Source organism: Culex pipiens, chromosome 2 (assembly GCF_016801865.2).
Source record: "Culex pipiens pallens isolate TS chromosome 2, TS_CPP_V2, whole genome shotgun sequence".
Classification (NCBI taxonomy): domain Eukaryota; kingdom Metazoa; phylum Arthropoda; class Insecta; order Diptera; family Culicidae; genus Culex; species Culex pipiens.
Window position 1 is genome coordinate 188099733 of NC_068938.1, and position 25995 is coordinate 188125727.

General features: G+C 38.0%; 2 protein-coding genes across 2 annotated transcripts in view; one reads left to right on the plus strand and one right to left on the minus strand.

Annotated features, from left to right (window-relative positions):
* LOC120415091 (ecdysone receptor-like) overlaps positions 1-25995 on the plus strand; it is a 363558-nt gene that overhangs the window by 124004 nt on the left and 213559 nt on the right. Inside the window, 1 exon segment of the mRNA XM_039576510.2 lies at positions 95-255. Within this exon segment, the coding sequence (XP_039432444.1) occupies positions 95-255 (161 nt within the window).
* On the minus strand, positions 15756-16338 carry LOC120415095 (perlucin-like). The gene has a single exon (XM_039576513.2). The coding sequence runs from the start codon at positions 16313-16315 to the stop codon at positions 15797-15799; it is 519 nt and encodes a 172-aa protein (XP_039432447.1). The 5' UTR covers positions 16316-16338; the 3' UTR covers positions 15756-15796.

Consider the following 25995-nt stretch of genomic DNA (forward strand, 5'->3'; position numbering starts at 1 on the left):
TTTCGCGAGGGATCTCTCAATCAGCTGTCAATTGTTAATGATGAAATTGTATTAAATTCGAAAATGTGCTGATTAATTTTCTCCATCTTTCCAGCAACAACGAGGAATGGATCTCGTCCCCTAGTCCGGGCAGCGTGCCGGGTTCGGCACCGCCCCTCAGTCCTTCCCCCGGATCGCAGAGCCACACCTACACGACCACCATGTCCCCGATGTCCACCGGCAGCTACGACCCGTACAGTCCAAACGGCAAAATGGGTAAGTGTCTCCTCGGCGAACAGACCGACCTCTAGCGGCGACTAGCGCAAGCTGCACACGATCAAGTAAGGTGAAGTTCAGATGGCGCCACCACCAACGAACGATCGATCTTCGTTTTTTTCCACGATCCTCAACTTGTTCACTTTTGCTTGTTTCTTGTTGTTTGGCTTTCGTTTATTCCCCTTCTTTTCAATCTTCAAGTCTGTTTCACTTTCATGATCGCGCGTTCGTTTTGTTCGACGGTGCGAACTTGTGCGATCGCGTGTTTCTGCGATTTTTGTTTTATCTTTTTTTAATTGTTTATTTTTTTGCTGCTGCACTCACACTCTTAGAACTCAGTCGTACGTAACGAAACATGAAATATCGATTAGGCACGATCGATTTGTTTGGCGTGAAGGTGTGAGTGTTGGTTTCTATACCAAAAAGGGATCGCGACTTGAAGATACTAGGACTTGGCGTTCAAGATCAATGTTGGCCACCGCACCTCAAGTCGGGTTGTAGTTGTGGTAGTTCTGGTTTTTGTGATGAAGTGGGTTCGCGTGATCGCACATTAATTTCAACATTGTCTTTTAGGGGGGAGGCTCGGTGACCTTTTGCGCGAGTAAGTCGACTAGATGGCGGCGTCGTCAAGACGCGTCTTAAGGGAAAAGGGTGTGCGCCGGCTCGTTAGGGTTGAAAGTGTGAGCAATGTGAGCACAATCCAAGCGACGACGAGATTGACAGTTTCGATGATTGGGGTTAGCTGGGGTTGGGTTGATCGCAGGGTTTAATGGGGTGGGTAATTTTTTAACGGGTTTCTCACTGATGAAGGGCTCACGAATCGACCTTCACGCGTGAGTGCGTTTGAGGGATGATATGATGATTTAGGAGATTAGGCTTTTGTTGGTTTCATATTTCAATAACAAACTTTGTTTTTGTGTGAAATCAAATGTGACCTCGGTTCAGTCAAATTTTCAGAAACTTTTTTTTTTGTTTTGGTAGGAGTTTTACAACAGAGAAAATGTTAAAACATTTGAGAAAAAATTATAAGTATTATTTTATACTTCAATGAAGTTCTCTAAATTTTGCAAAAATGTAATTTTTCAAAATTGTTTTTTTTTGCTATTAAGGCCGTTGCAAATATTTTTTGAAGTTTATGTCCCTCGACTCTAACCAAAGTCGTGGGGGAGGGGGGGGGGGCAAAAAAAATAAAAAAAAATAAAAATTGAAATTACGAGCCATGGTTTCAACATTTTAATGAAAAAAGTGTTTTAAAATGCATTATACACCTGTCCAGTTGTTTTGCCATCATTAGTTTCCAAAATATCTAAGTATTGACAAAAATTTTATTTTTTGCGAAAAATATTTTTTTGCGGTGCTGTAAATTGGAATTTCATAAAAATTCAAAACATTTTTAAACAAGCCCAAACATGCTAAATATAATTATCAATGCAGAAAAATGCATTTTAGATTGTTTTCAGTTGATTAGACATCTATTTCCATGGAAATTTTGGAGTTTTTTGGAAAAATATTGTTTTTGCCCCCTGATTTTTCAGACCAATTTTAAAGGGGGGGGGGGCGACATAAACTTTGAAAAATATTTGCAACGGCCTAATTGTGGACTTTTAACTGAAATTTGTTTTAAACCAACTTAAAAAAAGGGAATTAAGGAAAACATATTTTCTTTCATTTTCTTTTGCAATTTGTAGCATGTTTGAAACAATATTTGAGCTCTACACTACAAAACAAGGCAACGAAAAAAAATCCTAGTTAGATTATCCAAAGATTTGATTATCTAGAGTGATTATTTGCGAGAAATAAGGATTTTTTTTAAATGAAAAACAAATTTCCATAGAACAACTTTTTTTTTGCATTTCATTTAATAGTTTTGGAAATTTTACAAAATGTCAGAGATCTTATAAATTAAAATCCATGAAAAATTGGGATAATCTCGAATTTTGTTGTATTTTTGATACAGTATTTTTTCAAGATTTGCATTTTTGAAATTCAGTCCAGATTCAATTTTCTGAAGTTTTCGCTAAAATTAAAAAAACACTTAAATTTAACTAATTTGAGGTCAAATTACAATTACCAACTACAAAAAAAAAAGAATTCACACAATTTTTCTCAGGACTCGAATTGTCGGAGATGGAGAGCTTCAGATGATTGAGAATGGACTATACCTAATTCGTCTTGTGCACATTACTTTGAATGTTAAGTTCCTTTTAATATGCATAATAATTTAGGTTAAAATACTGATATCAGTTTATTTCTTAACTGTTATGAATTTTTGTTTGCTATTGGGACTTCCACATTTTTGAAAATCGTAACATGTAATTAGAAGAATTGTCACTCAAATTAGATATTTTCATATTTTTTTAGTTTCAATTATGTTGTTTACATGTTTTCAGAAATCTGTGATACTTTTTACCTTTTGAAAATTTCATAAATCATACAATTTATTTTCTGTCCTCGCCGAAACTAAATCTAAACCATTTTTCGAAAATTATAGTTGTTTATGCTTAATTAAATATAATAAAGTAGTTTTTTTAAAAGGTCTTATCAGCTATGGGATTCTCTTTTTTATAGGACCTTTTCAAATAAAGCTCTAGGATTTTACCTTGCAATTTGATGTTTTATTAGGATCTAATTTTTTGAAAGGCGGCGTTGTTTATTTTATCTCTCTAAATTTAAGTTATGATCCCTCTTATTTGAATTTTTTGTTGTATTTTATAATTACCATTTTTATTAACATTCAAAAAGTTTTTTTTCAAGTTCTCATCTATTTTTAAGAATGTATTTGTATTTTGTTTTATAGTTTATGTTGACATTTTGACAATTTAAATTGGTCTTTTGTGTAAAAAATGTCTATTATTTTGGATTCACAAAATATCGAAAAAGTTTCGGAAATTTCGGAAATAGCTTATGAGTGAGCTCGTTATTTTTTCAATGTGTGTCTTTGAACTGTAACTTTAGAGATGATTTAGGAAAATGTGTTTTTTTCTCTTTTAGTTGTTTTTGTATCTGATTAATTTAAATTAATTAAAAATCTGAAAAATTAAAAAAAAATACAACGCCAGTTTGAATTAAGCTTTTCTGAAAATAACAGACAACTAAATATTAGTATGATTTCCTTCTTCCTTTTTGAGGTAATAGGATCATTTTTGATAATTTGTTTGGTTTAAAAAGTAAATCAAAAGCAATTTGCAACACTTTCATCAATCTTTTGAAATTTTCTCGCAATAATTTTTCCTATTATGTTGTTATTGTTTGTTATTTTTATTACCTTATCCAGCTTGCCCAATTAAAAAATGATATCTGACAATAATAAAACTTGAACTTTTACAGGAAGATGAATGTTTTACTTTTGGCTCTTTTTGGCTGTGAAGATCCAATGACGTCCTTCACTCTCTTTCTTTCTCTCTCTGATTATGCTGTATATATGATGGGCTGTTTATCTGCAGCGATGACGAGATGATTTCATTATAGTTTGGCAGAAGAGCAGACAACGGGTGACATATTCTTGGTGGTCACTGATTGTCAGTGAACTAAGGTTTTGGTGTAGCAAGAACCATTTTTTTGCTCATTTGTTAGCCTTGTTCTTATTTATTTTCAAGATTTGAAGTTCCTAGATCTTTAGTCCTTCAAAGTAAAAGTCGGTATATTTTATGAATTTAGTTACAATGTAACCCAACAACTTCCATCATGGCGCCAGTTCGTGACCGTGACAACCGCGTCCCTTGCCATTTCGCCAGGCCGTGCCCCGGGGCACAGAAAAAAAATAATTACCATTCGTCGGTTTTCCTGGCCCCAAAGGCTTCCCTGCGCAAATAATTTGCAATTAAAACGAGCTAATAATACGAACCTCTTTACCCCACTCCCAAAACCATCAACTCGATACTTCCTGTGCCGCTGCCTGGCCGGAAAGTTCATTCTCATAAATCAATCGCGCGCGTTCCGATGATGATGAATTGAGTTCGCGCTTTTTATTTGCGAGGCAAAAAGGGCATCCCCACTTAAATGGTCGGTACATCGAAAGCAACAACAGGAAGCACGGACTTCGCCATGGTGATCTCGCCTAGCACTCAGCGTACTTTTGCTCCACTAATAGTTGGAACTAAGCCGGAGTCACGACTCCCGGGGTCTAGTGGGCTCCCTCCTTCTCTCTCGATAATCACCCCCTTAAGGTACACCCCCTGCACCGGAACGAAGAAGGGGACGGGGGGTTGCTAACGAGAAGACCTTTGCGCTGGCAACACTGTTGTGTGCAGTTGTTGCACCCAACTGGCAGTCGCATGATTGTGATGCATGGCGGAATGAAAGTATATCAGAATCTGCATGAAATCTGTCCTCATGCATTTTTTGCGATATAGGGGTATGACATTTTTGCCCGTTACCGACAATTATCGACATTACCGATGGCTTTTTGGATGTATTTCACAAAAAAAAACACTTAGCTGAATGAGGATTGAACCACCAACTTCTTGGTTATTGATCCGACACGCTTCCACCGCGCCATGGACACTTGATGAAAAGTGAGTGAAAGAGCACCAACATATGCTTCTCTTTGGAGTGTTGCTCGGGGACGGGCCAGCATTATATGTGTTGGTGAGAACTGCAGATCGCTGACATGTTTACACGCGGGCAAAAATGATCTACGGGCTTGCTGCAAAAAATGTTATAAAATGTGACATTTTCTGCAGCAAATCCAATGTTGCAGATTTTGAGATATATTTTTCCTTTGGGTGTGGACTTGGACTTGATTGCAACCTTGAACTTTTTGTGCCCGATGTTGGCTCGATAATGCAAAGTAAATGAAAATCAGTGAAGCATTCAAAGGTTGTGCAATTCGAATGGGATGGGGGGGGGGGGGGGGTAGGACTCCCGGGGAGTAATTCTCGACGAAGACAATGATTTCGTCAATACTAATGTGTTACACAATTTTTGATTGTAATGAAAGTTCCCAAAAGTTTAATAAATCGAGTAGAAAGAGTAAGGCAATAAGTTTTTTTTAAATGTCTTTCGTTTTTAACATATTAAATTAATGCAAGGTTGGTTTTCTAACTTCCAGTTTCTTCTCTTACTAAATCAAACAGGAACATCTGTTTAGAATTCCATTAGGCCAAAAGGGAATGGTCAAGAGATCGAAATCGAGGAAAAGAGAAATACTTAATTTAACATTTTTTAAAATATTATTTCAATATTATTTGTTGGTTTAACTGTGTAATTTTCGTGAGTTTAGAAATGAGCAGTACTTCAAAAATAGATTTGAGATATTTCTCAATGCAATCGTATTTTTATCAAATTTATATGCTTACAGTATAATTTATTCTTGATTCCTCAACATTTCTGCCAGTTTTTTTTTAATCTTTTAAACAAAAGATAATCAAACAGGATTCAATCTTATTTCAAAGTATTTTAGGCCATTGCAAAATAATAAAAAAAAAACATTTTTATTGATTACATATTACTCAGAATACGCTTCTTTATCCATTGTGTATCTAATAAAAACTTTTAAATATTGTTAAATTGAATTTAAAAACTACCAATTGGAACGAAACGTAAAAGTTCAGGAAAAAAAATATGTTCATAAATTAATTGTTATTTTGCAAATTTTTGACAGTAGCATAACTGAATTGATGTGTATAGCATTTTTTATACTTTTTGTTTTGAAAAAAGAAAAAAACTGATTAGATTAGATTAGATTGAAAAAGGAAATAAAACTGATTATGAAATTATTTCCAAATGTAATATATTCTTCCATTATATTTTAATTTAACTTGTTCCTGAAATGTTTTGTGAGTTTTCTTTTTATTCTTACAACATAATTTCTTATCGTTTCAATATTATTTCGGGTGGCAATCAAGGTAGAGTAGTCATCCGAGATGAGCTGACACCACTATCCCGGAGACTTTTGCAAGAGTTGAAAGGATTACAAGCCGCCCTGGATCTTCGTTACGTATGGCCTGGACGTAATGGTGCTATCATGGTGAGAAAAACTGAAAAATCGAAGGCCATACCAATTCTGTCCCGTCACGACATACAGAAGCTGTTGCAAACCCCGAAAAAGTAATCTGTGCAGCTTACCATGCAGTATCTACAACTAAACCACCATTAGTGCAACCCATTACGCAACCAACGCCTACGTAGGAAATCCTTTGAATCTGTCCCTTCCTGCCTCGTCGAATGTGATCAAAATTCTGCAGATCAATATTCGAGGAATTAATCGATTTGAAAAGCTTGACTCCCTGTGCCTATTCATACGCAATCTAAACACAGTCGTCGACGTAATCGTGGTTGGTGAGACGTGGCTTAAAGAAGCTCGGTCGCAGTACTACAACATACCAGACTACCAAGCTATCCACTCCTGCCGTAGAACGTCGGCCGGCGGTCTGGCAATCTTCATCAGGAAGGAGCTACCCTTTGCAGTAACAGCTAACACAACGAACCAAGGCTACCACCACATCGCAGTCAAACTCCACGCGGGAAAAAATCAAGTTCTCATTCATGGGTTTTACCGTCCACCGGACTTTGATGCTGTTCACCTTGCCTCATCCATTGAAGCGATCCTGGCGAATGCAGATACAGCGGACCCGTGTCTCTTAGTGGGTGACATGAATCTACCGGTCAACAACCCTGAAGCTAGAGACGTTCAACAGTACACACAGCTGCTAAATTCGTATGGCATGGCGGTGACTAACTCTTTTGTTACAAGACCCAGCAGCACCAACATCCTCGACCACGTGGTTTGCAGTGTGGCGAACTCATCCCGAGTTTCCAACTATACGATGGATTGTGACCTGAGTGATCACAGCTATGTCCTTACAGTGCTTAAACTCAAGATGGAGCAGGAACGGCGCACACTAACTAAGACTTGGACTAACTATACAGCTGTGAATGATGAATACCGATCATTTCTGCAAGAGTACCAACTAGACTTACTGGTACCAAACGAACGTCTGCAAGCCATAACAGAACGCTATGCTCTTCTAACAAAGAAACACACGCGAACGACGACGGTGGAGGTCAAGGTGAAGCATAACTGTTGTCCCTGGTTCAACTACGACATTTGGAAGCTGAGCAACATAAAGGACAAAGTGTTGCAGAAATGGAAGGCCAATCGACTGGATGAGGTTCAAACCGAACTCTTGGCTCGTGCAAATCAAAAGCTGATTGAAGCAAAGCGTAAAGCAAAGGCGAACTACCACTCGAGGCTGTTCTGTACAAGCAACCCAAAGCTACTCTGGAGTCGAATCAACGAGGTTCTAGGAGGTAAGTCGAAGGCAAACTCCAAAGTGCAGTTAGAAGTAAACCATGAAATCGTGGAAGACCCAAGCAGTGTCTCTAACATCTTCAACGACTACTTTGCCTCAGTGGGTGTTAATCTCGGCAGCCAGCTGACTTCTGACGGCAACATACACAAGTTTGGCACGATGAAGTATGCTACGCGATCCCTGTTTCTTCGACCAGTTACATCACTTGAGGTCCAGAACATAATTTTCGCACTAGACCCCAAAAAGGCGCAGGGTTATGATGGTTTCCCGGTTGCTGCCCTAAAAAGACATAGTACTCTTCTAGCAAGTGTCATCAAGGACTGCTTCAACGAGTGTGTCAGTCAGGGGGAGTTTCCGGCGTGCTTAAAGAGAGCTTTGGTCCACCCCGTCTTCAAAGGAGGCGACCCGACTAACCCGTCAAACTACAGGCCTATCTCAGTGCTTCCTGTCTTGAACAAGGTCTTCGAGAAGCTGCTTTTTGCCAGAATCTACAACTTCCTAATCGCCACTGAACAGCTATATCGCCATCAATTTGGCTTCCGTAAGGGTTCATCGACGGAAGTAGCCATACTTGAGCTTGTTGACGAAGTTTCCAAAACACTCGATGATAAACTGTCTGCTGGCTCGATCTTTTTGGACCTCTCCAAAGCATTCGACACGATAAACCACCAAATGTTGCTGAAAAAGTTAGAGTCGTGTGGATTACGCGGATTACCGAACGCCCTTCTACAAAGCTACCTGTCCGACCGCATACAGCAAGTCGTCGTGTCTGGAATCCGCAGTGAGATCCAGTTTGTTCGTTGTGGAGTTCCCCAAGGAAGCGTTCTCGGACCGCTACTGTTTCTGATCTACGTCAACGATATGTCTAAACTGCAGCTCCACGGTAAGACCCGACTCTTTGCCGACGACACCGCCATTTCGTACGCATGCCCATCACCGGTTGTAGTAGTACAACAAATGAAGGAAGACATGGAGTTAGTGTTCAACTACCTGGAAAACAATCTTCTGGCTTTGAACCTCAGCAAAACTAAAATGATGATTTTTAGATTTCTGCATTCACAATTGCCAGAATATCCCTCACTTAGTGTACGCAACACAGTCATCGAAGAAGTAGCATGTTTTAAGTACTTGGGCGTCTACCTCGACAACCGATTCAACTGGGACAATCATGTGCGGCAAGTTATTGCAAAGTGCTCATCACTGTGCGGAATCCTCAGGAGACTGTCTAGAAGCGTCCCACACCATGTGCTCCTGAAAATCTACTTAGCATACATTCACAGCCGTTACCGATACGCCATTGCAGTTTGGGGCTCGTGTCCCAAAGTCTACTTAAAAGAACTTCAAGTGCAACAAAACCGCTGTATTAAGGCTGTCTACAAGCTACCCTTTCTACATCCAACACGTGAACTCTATTCAATGCCACAGCACAAAATCCTGCCAATGTATGGCCTCTACACACAGTCAGTCGCAGTAATTATGTACCGGATCTTAAACAACGTCAACATTCATCACAATTGGGAGTTTGAAGCTGCTATCCACGACCACTACACCCGAGGATCAACTGATTTAAGGAGGACAGGATTTCGTACTGAACTAGGAAGAAGAAGATTCAAAATCCGAGGACCAACCCTATACAACGAACTCCCGGAAAACATGAAAGAAGCACTCACAGTCAATGAATTCAAAAGAAAATTAACAATTTATACACGTGAAAATTTAAACAACTTTATTGTACGTTAGATCTAAGCGATGAATTGAATTAAAATAATAAAGTGTTACCAGCTACACACCACAACACACAACACAACACGACACAAGAAAACACAACACCCATAACATAACATAAAAACCCTTTAAAAGAACTAATGTTCACTAGGGGAATTATGGAATGCATTATGAATTGAAATGAAATAAAGATTATTATTATATTATTATTATAAATCAAGGGGGGAACCTAATTGACTCCGTCTGACCCAGAATGCGCCAGAATTGAATGGCAAATTCTGGCAGGAAACAGTGTTGTCTGCGTTGTCGTTTGTAGGGGAGAGTGCTTCCATACCCCCAAAACTCAAAACCAACCAGACCTCGGGCGGCAAACAGAGTTCTGGATCAATGAACTGAATTGCGTTGTCGTCGTCGTCGTCGGCGCGTCGGTGTCAGTTTTTATTTAGAACAATCGGGTGCGCTAGACGACAATGAACCATTACCTACGTCAACCTGGCCGGCCGCGGGAATGTCTGGCGAACAGGGACTTAGTCTGGAATTTGTTTAAATTTAAAAAAATATAAACAATGGTAATTTACAGCGGTACTGTTAAAAAGTGGTATAATTTTTCAGTGGTACCAGTATGCAGTGGTACTGTTTTACAGCGGTACTGCTTGACAGTTGTACTGAGCTACTGTTGTACAGCGGTACCGTTGAACAATGGATTTTTTTTCACTCAGGGATGGTTCAATTTCTGAGTGCAACCCTGCGGCTAGAACGCAGTCCTTCAAACCAGTCGCCATGGTGGACAACGGATCACGTTACACGGAAGTGTTGCTCGTCTGGACGCAGCGAACCGTTCTGGTAAAAGGGGTTTCAGTCCAAATCGTGGTCGTAGGATTTTTTTCTAGGGCTTCATGGCGATTGCAATGCCGGCGGCATGTGCCGCGCAGTAATTGGGTTAACTCTTTATTCCTCCGACCGGGGGTTGAGTTCTGGGTATAACGATTTTCGCGTTGGGACAGGTCATGGCGGTTTTTCGGTGTTAAATTTGCTAGGACTTGAGTGGAATATTTTGAGGTAGGTCACAGACTTAGCACAAGCAGCCAAGAACATCATTTGTGAAGTCAGCTGCGCGAACAGTTTTGAATTAATAAAGTGAATCACCCCAATTACCACCCCCATAAAACCGTTTAAAGCCACATTACGATCCAGATCGCTGTTATCAGCGCTGCCGCAGGGTACAATTACCACTTCTTCCACTAAACTCATGCATCAATTACCGCACCTGATGATTGTAATTAAAATTTAAATTTACCACCACCGCGTAGCGGCAGTTAATTCCGGTATCCGAGTATCTATTTTCGTCAGGTGCAATCAACCGCCAATTTATTTATTAAATCACAACCCGTCCCGAAAAAAAATGTGTGTACTCAAGACTAACTACACATCGCAAATGCAAATGTACGTGAATGCATCAGAAGCAGCAGCAGCAGTCCCCTCTCAATGGACTCAACATCGGCGCGTTGAATGGGACGCGAAGCCGGTCAATTGCAGTGTGTATGTACAAATTGCAACCCGGGTGTACAATATCGCTTTACAGCTGCCACTCACAAAAAAAAACGGTGTACAACTGTGTACAGACGATAAATTGTTGACCGGGGTTTAAGTCATGTGACGTTGGGGTAGGTTCGGGATGATGATGACGGGAAGCTGGCGCGATTGGGATGACGTTACCGGGGATGACTCTCGAAACGTTGGCAGTTGATGCATTTAGTGGGATGTTGAAATGAATAAAAAGTTTACAGTGGTACGCGGTACTGTTGTACATTGGTACTTGACACCATTTTACAGCGGTACTGTTGAACAGTGGTACTATTGAACAGTGGTACTGTTGTACACAAGTACTGTTGACTAGTGGTACTGATGAACAGCGGTACTGTCTCGGTGATACCATTGTACAGCGGTACCGTTTAACGCTAGTATTGTTAGACCATTGAACCATTGGTACCATTGAACAGTATTCAGTATTGGTACTCAAGTAAAACGGTACTGTTGTACAGAGGTACCATTGTACCCTGGTATTGAAATACAGCGGTACTGTTGCACAGTAATACTTTTAAACAGTGATATAATGGACTCAAAATCTCAACCCTTTCGCATTCAATTTCAACCAACAACTCAAATTTCTCACACAACCCAGCGCCTCCCAGCTTCCGACTGACTCACTAGAAGAACCAGTTTCTATTTTTCTCTCCCTCGACTCTATTTCACATACTTATTAATTATCCGCCAGTGAAAATTGAAAATAACATACCGCAAACCCAATGGAAACTGGTCCACTCCACAACCACCAAACAAAACCATACAACAACAACAACAAAAAACTCGAAAACTTCCCTCGTTGCTGCAGTTTTCTCCTCACTAACTTACTTTTTCCTGAACCCGTTTCCGAGACTGCTGCACTTAGAGCTCTCCACCGCACTCTACATTTTCACTCCACACCCTTTCATCATTGCCACCTCCTCCCGAACCACTTGGCTGAAGCAGCATCGAAGACGACGAAGCCGCCGTTGCGCTTTGATTACAGATTAGAAATAGAAAATGTAGTTTTCTAGGTGAAGTACTTTCCACACCCGCTCTGTCTGCTGGTTGGTGGTTGAGGTGAGGAGGAAAAATCCGCGCGAAAAATTTCGCTTTCGATGCAATGAAGAGTGAGGAAAAGATTAGGGGAAAGTGGTGCAGTTTTTCCAGTGCCGTGAAACTTGGTTTTGAAGTGGTATTTTTCAAAATCAGAAGAAAATGGTACTGAACCTATTTCATAACTTAAATAAGATTTTTGAAAATCTTTTCTTTAATTTTGTTTAGCGAAAAGTTAGACAAAATAACTGGAGTTTTTTTTGGAAAGGTTCAATAAACCAAATATCGAGTTTTCGCTTTCTGGGTGTTTTTGAATCCGCCTTGAGTCGGGGGTGTTAAAAAACACCCAAAAAGCAAAAAACTGAAAATTTTGTTTATTGGACCTTTTTGAAAAAAAACTCCAGATAATCAATTCATCATGTTAATCGCAATTAATATTTAAACAAACTTATAAAATCGATTGAAAAATAGATTCAGTAGCGATATAAATAGCAAAATATATTTTAAATGCTTTGTTAGTTTTTAATTTCTTTGAAAAAAATAACGAAGAAATACGAAAAGCTATCCATAATTTTTTTAATGGTCCAATGAACACTTTTTATGCTTTTTCGGCGATGGCAAAAACAGTCAAAATGCAAAAAGCTTTTCAACAAAATAATCTGAATATTTATTGCCCAATGCTTATTTTTCTTTTTCACTTTAATTATTATTATTATTTGAAGCTGCTTGATTTATTTGTTTTACTTTTCAGACAATTTTGATAAGACCTGAAAAAGTAGTTTATATGTTTACTAAAATCATACTTTAGAGTCTATAAATTTTGTTTTTTTTTTTCTGTTTTATATTGATTTTTAAGCCAAGTTTAGCATTTCTCGAAATCTCATTTAATTATTTTTATATCTCGTGATTTAACATTACAAACTGTCGAATGTTTTTTAAACACGTTTGTATCTGAACACTTTCGAAACCTCATTTCACTTTTGTATTTCTACAGCAGAAAAAGTTATATGAAATGTTGAAAATGTGAAGATGCAATTTTTCGTATTTTTGCATTTGGTAAACCTAAATTTGTGTGTAAAATTAAAAATAGGATGTAAATTTTTCTTTATTTATTCACTTGCTTGTTTAAATAAATAACTTGCTCACAATTTTTTCAGGCAGATACATAACTTCAATTGTAAAACTATGTTATGTTACACCAGAAGACGGTAATTGACAGTTATAATTGATTTTTACACGAACTTATTTTACATGTGAAATTTTATAAATTTTTTCAACAGTGTTTAATTTTTTAATAATTTTTAGCATTTTTGAAGATTTTAGCTCAATATTTTATCATAGCTTTTGAATATAAAAAAATATGAACAATGCACAAATTTCATTTTTTGAAAAAAAAATGCGATTTGGGGCTTTTTGATTTTTGGAAGAGTTGTTTTAAATCAAAAGGTGCAACTTTTGGCTTGGTAAATAATTAGGGTTGTTTGGGTGTTTCAGAAAATTTTACTTTTCATAAATATTTCTGGGATTTTATTGCAGTTCTTGAAATTTTATTTCGCAATTTACGATTTTATTTTGAATTTTATCAAAAGCATAGTTTTTTTTTGCATAGTTTCAGGGCTGAGTTTTAGAAAAAAAAATGTTGTTGAGAGCACTTTCAGATTTAAAAAAAAACAAGCATTTTCGTATAAAAAATTGTCTTCAAATCAATGATAAAAAATTACACTCATTTTACGGTAATAATGATTTTTTTTAAAAACTTAAATATTTCAAATATACATAGTGTTTAATATAATATCGAATATTTTCATGAGATTTTTTTCATTTTTAATAACAAACGTTTGGAACTATTTTTTGATAATAAACACTGCTTGATGCAAGAGAAAATATTCTAGTGGCAATTCTAATCTGTTTATTAGCTCTCTTTTAGCTGAAAAGGAAGCTGTTGCTCGATGTTAATACATAACCTAAAACCCCAGAGAACAGATGTACATCTAGGCTCGAACTTATGTGTAAACAATGTTGCCCTAAAAAATGCGTTGCATACAATCTTGCATCAAAGAAATTAGAGTGCGCAGGAAACGCTTGGCGGCGCTACCGTCGCGGCTGAGAATGCTTGACTTAACAATATTTAATGGCCCAAAAAGTTCGACAGCAAATTAATGTTCACCACGTTAAAATATAAAATTCACTTCGGTATAATTCCTGTTAACTAGAAATAATGCAAAAAAATCATTGACATTAACGAAAACAGAATCGAAAATTCATTCAAAAAATTTTTTTAAGCGAGAGTTTAAAATAGTCCTTTTGCAAATGTTATCTCCGATTTCGTTTTGTATACATTTTTTTCGCGCGTAAAATTGCAACCCTTTGGCGGGTGCTGCACACCCTAGCTCTTTTCAACGTATTTTGGTTTGAATTTTTACACCCGTTTTTCAATACTGTTTCTTCAATGATGTACATCTGTTCTCTGTGCTAAAACCGCCCTCAAAATTTCATGAACTTTATTTGATATGAAATGATAAACATGAAATTTATCAATGCTTTCCTATTTGTGTGATTTTCAAAACAATGTTATTATTTTTATTGATTTCAGAAAAAAAACAATTTGAACAAATATCTTTGTTTGTTTCCAAATAAAATAAATTTAAAAAAATTATTATTTTTAAATTATGACAGCATTTTTATGATATGGCAATCGTTCTTGTCTTGCATTTTTGAATATCACAGGATGTAATCAATCATTAAAATATACATTGCTTAAAAATTCAAACCTTTATTATTGTCCAATTGTTTATATTGAGAAAAGAGAATTTTATAATAATAATAAAAATTAGAATAAAAAATCGTTTAAATATTTAACAGCTATAAGATGCATTTTACAAAAAAAATATTTGCGTCGGCCTTAACATGTTTAAGAAAATGTAAAAAAAATCAATTCTCAAGCATAACTTAAAAACATTCAAGGACATTTTTTCACATAATCCTTATGACCCCCATCAAAATGGCATGTTTTTTTAGTATTCGAATCTAGAGCCTTATTTGAGTAAGTTCTATGAGTATAGAAAATCCCAAAGCTGGCATTAAAAAAACTCTGGACTTGTTCTTTACATGAAAATCCACAAAAAATCTATAAGTACAGTCCAGGCTCGATTGTTCGAAGTTCTGGTTATCCAATTTTCGATTATGCAAGGGTTTTAAGGAAACTTGGGAAATCGAATCACGAGACAAGAAAAAAATCGTTAATGTCAAATTTGAACTTAGCGACCTCTCTTGTAGTCAAATTTGTCACTTTTATCCAAAGGTGACATTTTTCTGAGGTATTCAGATAATCGAGTCTTGAAGTTATTGACAAAATATTTTAAAACAATCCAAGCCTTTTTGAACGAACAATTTCATAATTATTGATTTATGAAATTTCATTTGAATGTTTGTTTATGTAACGTGAATTTAAATTTCAAAAAATATTTAAGAGTATCAAAATATCCTTTTTTTAAAATATCAATAATAAGCATGCTTCTTTTCTTTTAACTTTACGATCGAGCTATTAAAAAAAAAATCTTAATATTTGAATTTTGTGAAAAAAGGCTTTTCTTATCATCTATGGCAGATTCCCACCACAAACACCGATCCAATATCGAGAGTTTTTCTCTCCCCTTGTACATGCTTTGCTTTCGCTAACTGAGTAAAGAAGATGCTTTTCTTTTCATGATCTGTCGTGATGCTTCACAGCTATGCTACGCGATGCTTTTATTGGAGTGGAAAATTCACTTATGATAGTAATTTTGAGGGGTTTAAAAATAGACTCCGAGAGATAAAACACAATCACAGCGTTGGTGTTGATGGCAAGATGGGAGAAATTTGCACGGTAATCTGAAAGTTTGCAGAGCTCACTTTTAACCAGTTTTATTTAAACTTCTTATTATTGTTAAACTACAGTGCATCACTCAAATAAAAGTCTCACAAATGTACCCGCGCTTCTTGTCACACTGATAGTCGTTCCAGAACGCCCCATTGACGTACCAAATCTCCATACAGTGCTCGTTGTTCCCAGAGTTGTCCGGCTGTCCCGGGTGCCACCTGGTATACCCATACGGAGTTCCGACCTTCCGGTTGGTACTGATCCACAGCCAGCTTCCCTTCGCTCCCAAGTTGGTCCCAGCGATGAAGAACGCTCCCTTTTGGGGAGCTTTAGCCGCGGCGAGCGCCTTCTCCAACAGGTCCGTGTCCGCCGGAGAATTCACCGTGGCCAGTCGAAGTCCCGCAGCTTGGCAGAACTGCCACGCCTCGAAGAAGGTCGCCTGCTGGAAGTTGACCACGTACCGGTCCCAGGGCATCGGGGACAGCTTGGATTGTTTCGAGAGGGTTAGGTTCGCGGTTGGATCTGGGTTGATGAGTTGGGCTGAAGCAGGTCCATGGTTGAGGACCAGGACGAGAGCACTGAGTGATACGATTGTTGAGAACATTTTGGTGGAACTGACTTTCAGGGGACTTTGGCAAGCTTATAAATTGTCTCTTGTAGTGGGTGATAAGAAATATTTGATATCGAAACATGCCATCTACTTAATGAGAGTGATTTCTTGTGTCCGAGACGATTCCCGAGGAAAAAAAAATCCCCGTACAGATCAATAAACTTACTTTCTTTTGAGTCATACACATTGAATAGACATTTTACTAAAACGATTTTAATTAATATTTCTCAATCCAGAATACAAACATTGTTGCAAATTGAACCTGGATCCCGTCATCGACAGGTCCCAAGCGGTATACAGTACAAACATTATAATCACTTGTGCAAAGCCGTCGCCGCCACCAGGCAGTGCTGCCCGTGCAATCCAACGCATTACGATTGCAGTCCCAATTGGAGTTCATTTACTCTCTCCTGGCCAAGCCATGGTGCGTTGGTCGGGCTTGAGCCACAAAGCAAACTGCGTTATATCACGGGGTAATAAATTTTGCCATTTTCCCCATGAGAAGTACTAACTGACTCACAACCCAGTGCGAAAAAGCAGTGAATGTGGTACAACCCCAACCCCCATCAGTAATATTTACCCACAGACACAATCCTCTGCTGTGAGAGAACGAACGACCTGGGTCAACCAGGCCATACTGGAATAACCTTCAAAGGTCACTCACCTTCACCTTGGCGCAAAAATCCCCCCTTCCCCACTACTTCCCCTTAACCCAACCCAGCTGAACCGTTCTGCTCCGGCGGTTCCTCCACCCAAACTCCCGAAGCTGCTGCTGTTCCCAGTGCGCTTATCTACTTTCATCATCACAACATCGAGCCATCATCGTTGAGCACGACGACACAACGACACGATGTGTACACAGAGGGAGAATACACAGCCAGCCAGCCAGAAGAGAGAGCAGCAAGAGAACATTTGGGCCCACGCCCTTGGATGACACTGACCTGCGCCAACCGAGAGCAAATTGTGAGTGCGCGCAAAAGCCAGACACAACCAGACAGGCGAGCAGATCCCAAAAAGAACAGCTACAGCACAACACGCGATAGCAGCGACAAGACCAAAGACCGACGTATGTACACAGAAACACAGAAATCGAGACACCCACCTGCCCTGCACACCTCGCACGCAGTTGGTACATTTCTGATCAACACTGCTGGAGAGCTGATCATCAACCGCCCCTCTTCAACCGGCAGGTCGAAGAAGCGAATTTGTGTGTCGCATGAGTCCGAACTGCATGTTTCAGCAGCAGTAACAGCGCGTCACGTTCCGTAGCTTGCGATAATTATAATTATCGCCACGGTGTGGAGTACTGCACGATAGCCGGCAGTGTTGCCTACCAGATTACTCCAGAAAATTTTAAAAATGGTGATTTATGTTGTAGAATATAAAAAATTGCGTTGTTTTAAAAAAAATTGTTTTGCTTTATTTGCTTGCAATTTTGAATGAAAATGATGACGAAATCATTTTTTTTTATATGCCAACGTTGTCACCTAAATATCCCAAAGGATGTCAATCGAGTTCAAAGTGATGCCCAAAGAGGTGCCAGGGACGTCACTGAACATGAACTTCCATCGCCATTTTAGTATAAGCGAGTTGTTACGGGGGTAGACTCAAAAATCTCTATTTCAGGACATTTTGGAGGACCCACATTATCCCAAAAGTGATTCATAGTGATGGTGAATGGTCTCAGAGATTTCAATAAAAATAACTTATGATCGAAATCCTGATTCAATTTTGTTGTTTGCTTATTTTTTCAAAAAGTTTAAGGTTTAACTGACCAAAGAAATCAAATCTGAAATAAGAAAAAAAAATTGCAAAAAAAAAATAAAAAAGACAATAAATAAGTGATTGTTTCATGTGTGAAGTGGTTTTTTTTTTCAAAGTTTTTATAAAGGAGAATGGGCAAATTTGGTCCAAGGATGTACACGAACGGGACCAACTTTTTTTGAAAGATCTCGCCGAGACATGAAAAAAAGTCTTCTGGACCAACTCTATAAACCCCGGGGTTCAAAAGTTACAAGTTGTTGATGTTTGAGCATTTTGGATAAAAATGTACAAAATATTGTATTTTTGCTATTCCTAAAATCATTCATAAAATCTCTGTATCATTATGGATTTCGATTTTCTTGACTTCATTCGACGCGTATCAGCAAAAACTATGAGTTCTGATATGTCTTAGCATGATTGAAACATGATTTCTCTTGTTTTTATCCGTTTGAACCGTTTGTGCAAGAGGCATCCCATAGAAACAAGTCGAAACTTCAAGGTTTTGAAACCGGATCCGACCCAGACTGCTTCAGTGAGTATGGAAGGCTTCAGTGCAATGTTGTAACAACTTATTGGGATGGTCTGAGTCATCCGAGAACTCCTTGGAGTTAAGACCGGTGAGTCTACCGCCGTAACAAGCAAGATGTCGGCGGTTTTTGACCACGGATCATACCCGCATGGCTTCAGTGAGTATGGTAGACTACTATTCTGATGTGTTGGAGTGTCCTGGGTTCTTCTAGGACTCCCTGGAGTTAAGATCTGTGGGTCTACTACCGTAACAAGCAAAATGTCGACCGGTTTTGACAACGGAACATACCCGCATAGCTTCAGTGAGTGTGGTAGACAGGGATGCCAGATACACAGATTTTTCTGTGTTTCACAGACATTTGAGCTCGTGTCAGAAATTTTTTGAGGTGTACAGACTTTTTAAAAACTTCATTAAATTGTTATTTTGTAAAAATATCAATCGAAACTTATTTCGTTAGTCTTCAAATGCTTAAAAAACAATTTTTGATAGATTTCTCTGACTGTAAATTGATTTATTTGAATTTCAGACAAAGGCACAGACATACACAGACTTTTTCACAGACATTTTAAAAAATCACATGGCATCCCTGGTGGTAGACTACTTTGCTAATGTGTTAGGATGTCCTGGGTCATCCAAGGACTCCCTGGAGTTATGATCTGTAGGTCTATGGCTGTTACAAGGACTCCCTTGAATGGTCCAGAACATCCCAACTTAACAGCAAATACAGTCTGCCATACTCACTGAATCTTTGCGGTTATGATGCGCAGCTAAAAATCATCGACCATTTTCTTGTTACAGTGACCCAAATATCTAAACTCCAGGGAGTCCTAGCAGTCTACCATACTGTCTGAAGCTATGCGTGTATGTTCCGGGGTCAAAAATCGTCGACCTCTAGCTTGTTACGGCTGTAGCTCCACAGATCATAAATTCAGGGTGTCCTTGGATGACCCATGACATCCTAACACATAAGCAAAGTAGTCTACCACACTCACTGAAGCTATGCGGGTATGTTCCGTTGTCAAAACCGGTCAAAATTTTGCTTGTTACGGTAGTAGACTCACAGATCTTAACTCCAGGGAGTCCTTGGATGACCCAAGACATCCTAACACATTAGCAAAGTAGTCTACCATACTCACTGAAGCCATGCGGGTATGTTCCGTTGTCAAAACCGGTCGACATTTTGCTTGGTACGGTAGTAGACCCACAGATCTTAACTTCAGGGAGTCCTAGGAGAACCCAGGATACTCCAACACATCAGCATAGTAGTCAACCATACTCTTTGAAGCCATGCGGGTATGATCAGTGGTCAAAAACCGCCGAAATCTTGCTTGTTACGACGGTAGACTCGCCGGTCTTAACTCCAAGGATTTCTCGGATGACTCAGACCATCCCAATAAGTTGTTACAACATTGCACTGAAGCCTTTCATACTCACTGAAGCAGTTTGGATCGGATCCGTTTTCAAAACCTTGAAGTTTCGACTTGTTTCTATGGGATGCCTCTTGCACAAACGGTTCAAACGGATAAAAACAAGTGAAATCATGTTTCAATCATGCTAAGATATATCAGAATTCATAGTTTTTGCTGATACGCGTCGAATGAAGTCAAGATGAGCAAAATCCATAATAAAATGGAGATTTTATAAATGATTTTAGAATTAGCAAAAATACGATTTTTTGTACATTTTTACCCAAAATGCTCGAACTTCAACAACATGTAACTTTTGAACCCCGGGGTTTAGAGAGTTGGTCCGGAAGACTTTTTTTCATGTCTCGGTGAGATCTTTCGAAAAAAGTTGGTCCCGTTCGTGTACATCCTTGGACCAGCTCCCATACAAATTTGCCCATTCTCCTTTGTTAAGCTTGAAAAGAACTAAAAACACTCATAATACGGTTTTATCAAATGAATGCCTTGATTTTAAATTGATTGATACGACTTGAAAATCTGTATTCCAGAACACTTTGAGAGATCCAGAGTATCTCAAATGAGTATTGCTGCCTTCTGAACTACTTTAAATTAATTAAAAGTACATTTCGATTGAAAATTCAGATTGTGATTTTGATTTCAAAGACACAAACTGAAACATTCATGAAATTTGAGAGTTCCTTTTCTTTGCTATGACAATCTTTAAATCATAGTCACTTATTTAAATATTTTTATTTTGAATAACATAAAGTTTTTTTTTTTTATTTTGGATTTGTTTTTTTTTGTCAATCAATGCTCAAACTTTTAGAAAAAAATAAGCAAACAGGAAATTTGCTAGACTAGCCAAAGAAATTAGATCATTTTTATCCTTATTTATTACAAATTTTTGCTTTAAAATGAGATAAAAAGTATGAAATTAGTAACTCAGCTTATGTTTTCAAAGTCTCCAAATATAGATTTTTTGATATTTTGCCTTCCTCACTGAGGTAAGGCTATAATCCTGCTCTAAAAATGAACTTTTTATCAAAAGCTCGAAGACCCACCTTCATGTATACATATCGACTCAGAATCGAAATCTGAACAAATCTCTGTGTGTGTGTGTGTGAGTATGTGTGTGTGTGTGTATGTGTGTGTGTGTGTATGTATGTATGTGTTCAAAAATCTTGCCAAGTTTTCTCAGCACTGGCTGAACCGATTTTGATCGAACCAGTTGCATTCAACTTGGTTTAGGGTCCCATACATCGCTATTGAATTGTTTGAAGTTTCGATAAGTAGTTCAAAAGTTATGTATAAAAATGTGTTTTCACATATATCCGGATCTCAATTATATGCATGTAAACGATGTCCGGATCCATCATCCGACCCATCGTTGGTTAGGTAATCAAGATACCTTTCTAACGAGTCCACAACATCGAAGATCTGCAACCCTGTCTCGAGTTATGACCACTTAAGTGATATTTATGTACTTTTTTGAAGCCGGATCTTACTTAAATGTATGTAAACGATGTCCGGATCCATCATCCGTTCCATCGTTGGTTTGGTAATCAACGCCTTTCCAACGAGTCCACAACATCGAAGATCTGGCAACCCTGTCTCGAGTTATGACAACTTAAGTTATATCTGTGTACTTATTTTTCTGGACCTAAAAAAAATAGCTGAAATATGTGTCCAAACCACTCATATTACCCGAAAAAAAAAAAAACGAAACTATTGGCACTACGCCCCCCGGGGCATGGCCTTCCTCTAACGTGGGATTTCTGCTCCAGCGCCTCTGACGAGACAGGAGAAACCGGGACCGACGTTTTACTTCACCATCCGATAGAAGCTCAGTGGATAAGGCGGGAATCGAACCCGCGTCTCATTGCATCATCGGGATCGGCAGCCGAAGCCGCTACCCCTGCGCCACGAGACCCACGTCGTCGACTCATATTACCCATTGTTGGTAAAAAGTGAGGAAGGCATCAACCACACAGGTGGATTAAGTTAGTTTTTAAATTAAATTTTGAATTATAGATTTTTTTGTGCAGAGATCAAAAATCTAACAAATATTTAAAATTGGAATATTTTTATGTAAAAAAAAGTTAATTTAAAAATCGGCAAAAAAAACCGTGTGCCTATTTTTCTAAATAGTCCTGAATAAGAGGGCGGAGTCTGGCAAAAAAACCAAACTCCACACAAAAAGTTAAAAATTAAAGGTCACGAGGTTAATGCATGATCCCTTTTTCGAAGTTTGGTATGGTACTTCGGATAATCGAATCAGGCGCATATTTTTTAGCTTTTTACTTTTAACGTCAAATGTGAGAATAACATTTCAAAATGGCTCAAAACATATCGCTTGCTTCTTTTGAAATGTTATGTTTGATTTTGAAAATATTTTTCTTCAAAAGATTGGAGAATTTCATTTTATATCATTGAAATCTCTAAAATTTCTCAAATATATCAGGCGCCAAAATAATTACTGCATTAATTTTTAATTTTTGAATGTTTTTGTATTTTTTTTGATCAAATGCAAAAAAAATTGAGTTTTGTTTTTATACGTAGCACACCTATAAAAATGTATAAAATATTTAATGTTTTTTGTTTTTATTTTTATTAATGACATGTATACTAGTATTATTCAATAAATTTAATCAAAATACGATTTTAATAATTTTTTGATACTTTTTACTATAAAATTTAGAAATGTGAGTGTTAAATTTGAAATTTTGGATTATTGATACATTATGAGAAAAAAATAGAAAGTAAAAAACTACGTTTTTAAAGATTGAAAAATTAAATCAATAGTTGCCGGGGCCTTGCCGGTTGAAAAATGTGTTCTTACTTTTAAAATCAACTTTTTTGAAAAACTTATGTCCAGGCATGGAATAATCGCAAAAAATCTTTTTTGCTTGCGAACATGCCAAAAAAGTAGCTTCCGATCTTTTCGAAAAAAAATCAGGCAGGTGAAGATTTGTTGTGAATCTCATTGTTAGCATCACTTTAAATAATTTATTTCGTTTTGTTTACAAACATTGTTCATCTACGAACAGTGATAGGTATTTTTGAACGGGTAAAATTATACCTGCAAGTGTTATAGTGAAATCAACGTTCTGCCGATTCATGGGCAATAATGTATGGGCGAACTAATGACACAAATTGGTTTTTTTTGGCTTAAAAGCCAAATGAAAAAAAGCATTTAATCTTCAGATTTCGTAAACATCTCATATTATTAGTGTGTCAAATTGGCTTTAATCGAATGAATTGTTCTGCCTTCCTCACCGTACTGAGTAAAGGCTATAAAATCACTCGAAAATGAGATGCAAAAACTATACACATTTCAAAACTCCTTTTTAATATAATTTCATTTAAAAACATTGTGCAATTGATTTTAAACTGATTTAAATGTTTATGTGTGAACACAACTACGCGTTATAATTATTTTTTTAAATTTAGTATTTTCATATACTTCTTCATGAAATATCAATTCTCATAACAAACTACATCTTACTTCGGTGACCCTGAATAAAATAAAAAATAAATTCGAAATGTTATTTTTTTTCTTTTTTATCGGGAATCCACAATTTCCTCAAAACTGACAACACTGCCTACGATACCTTTCCCAACAATCCAACAAGCGGAGATGGCGAGAGGCTGCTTGCAAACAAAACCATTGAAAGCGATACAATAATGATTTTTTTCCTGTGCTGTTGTCGTCGGCCAAGTGTACATGCCGCCGTTCCAGGTTCAACTCGATGGCCCTGAACTCTCTCGTCGGCCGGCAACACTGACGACTGCTGGACACGAACCGTCTCCTACGGGAACAACCGTTGGAAGGCACTTTTTTTAAAATGAAGGGCTAATGGAGTTTTAAGTACACGCGACAAGTAGTGAACGGAAGCTTTCTTCTTCTTCGGCTTCCTGCTCGGAGATAAAAGAAAAAAGTACTTCTGGACGCCTACACTTGCACTTGGTGTGGTGCATTATGCAATGACCATGACGATGAACAGTCCAGCAGAGGTTGATGAGCTAGGAAGCTAAGATAAGGTCGTCTTACCTTGGATAAATTGTTGTCTTCGCTATTAGTATGTTGCAAGAGTCGGTTGGGGAAGAAAGAAGAACCTTGCGTGTCGAGGCTTATCGGTCATACCGAGCGAAGGAATAAAATGGTGTAGATAGTACCCAGGTTGTAGATTGGCTAATGGAGATTTAAGTGCAGTTGTTGTTGAGGTATGTTTTAACGTGATGGACGATGATGTATTTCACTGGAAGCGAACGTGACTTTATGTGGTTCAGGCAATGAACTCAGCTGAGATGTTACATCTGAATGCCAAATGAATTAAAGCACTGTTTTGCGAGAATTAACAAAACCTTTTAAAGCTTGTGCCCTCATATCGATCATCTGACCCTGGCTGTAGTTGCCAAAAATGGTCTCAATTAGACAAAGGCTCTGCATAACCCTCGACTTTGGCATTGTTTCGCGCAACTCAACGCCATGCACTTGAGCTTCACCTACTTCAGCAACTCATTAGGCATTTCTTCCCCCCATCATCATCTTGATTCATTCACGGTCATGACTAGTCTGAAGCACACATCTTAGGAGCGTCCGGCGCATCACTGCCAAGGTAGCTGCCAGAGTCTCCAACTCCACGCTCCGGAAACCGCGGTTAAATGTGGAGTTGCTTGCCACAATTACTTAGAATCAATTTGCGTGTGCCATTTTTGGAGCTCAACCAACGCCACGTTCAACCTGTTGCCGAAAAAGTGCCTCAAATCGCGGGTAGGCCTCAATTAAAACCCAACATGAAGCGGTCGAGGATGATGATGCATACCTTACGTATGAGCAACAATTGCCAAAATCAAGGCCTGGCAATTAAAACCCCACTCCACCAACGGCGGCGCCGTGGACCCACTCTCTGCCGGCGGAAGCATCCAGAAGAGACGCTTTTAAGCTTCAACGTGAGGAGAGATAGAGATTTCGATCCTAAAAATAAACCATGATGCTGAATCAACCACGAAATCGCTGAGATTTTGCCGAAAGATGGAGTTGAAGAAGTTGAGCTTCGTTTCGTGGTCAAGTTCGCGAGGAAGATCTGCAGTATTCGGCACTGTAAGGATCGAATCGCAATCGAAATTTGTGTACTGATTCTAAAAGATATTCGCCGTCGTGCTAACTTGTCGTACGAGCATTTTGGGCCAAATTGAGTTAATAACGCCATTTTGTGCAGCTCACAATGCCTCACCTTTTGACCTTCACAGATCTCCAAGTAGTAGTAGTTTCAATCTTATTGTGCTATCTTGTCACTCCCTGAAAATTGATGTAAGTGCGACAACTGGCCAAAGGGATTTCAGGTCAGAACGCGTTTGACGCACGTGCATAACTCGGGACTCCAGCAACCAACTTCAACCAAACTTTGGGACAATGCACATAATGGTCAGCAAAACAAAACGTGTTTTTTATTGTTTACATTGCGTGCTTCGTTTTTGTTTATTCATGGTCAAACATCAAAACGCGTTTTTCCCGGAACGTCGAAATGTCGGGTGCGACAAGATAGCACGACGACTTCGAGATGCTGATTTACGGATTTTGAAGAAATCTGTTACCGCGCGAATTAATTTACTTCTTTTTCCAGTGGTTTTCCTCATTTCAATCTAAGTTGAGGTGAAATTACATTACAAATGATGTAATATTACAGCTTTGAATTTTTCACCTCCTACATTTACATCATTCATTTCATTATTTTTTTCTGTTTAGAATCAAACATTTTTTTAAAATAAAAGTTGATTGGGTCGAAAGTCCCAAGGTACACTTTTTAAACATTATTTCATGTAAATCAAAAAATGATTATTTATTTATTGATTGCGATTGCATGTAAAATAGTTAAAATATTGAGTGTCCTAAAATATCATGCTGGAACTAATTATATTTAAGGTTTTTTGATTTGCTAAAAAAAACAAAAAAATTAATGAACTTTCAAAAT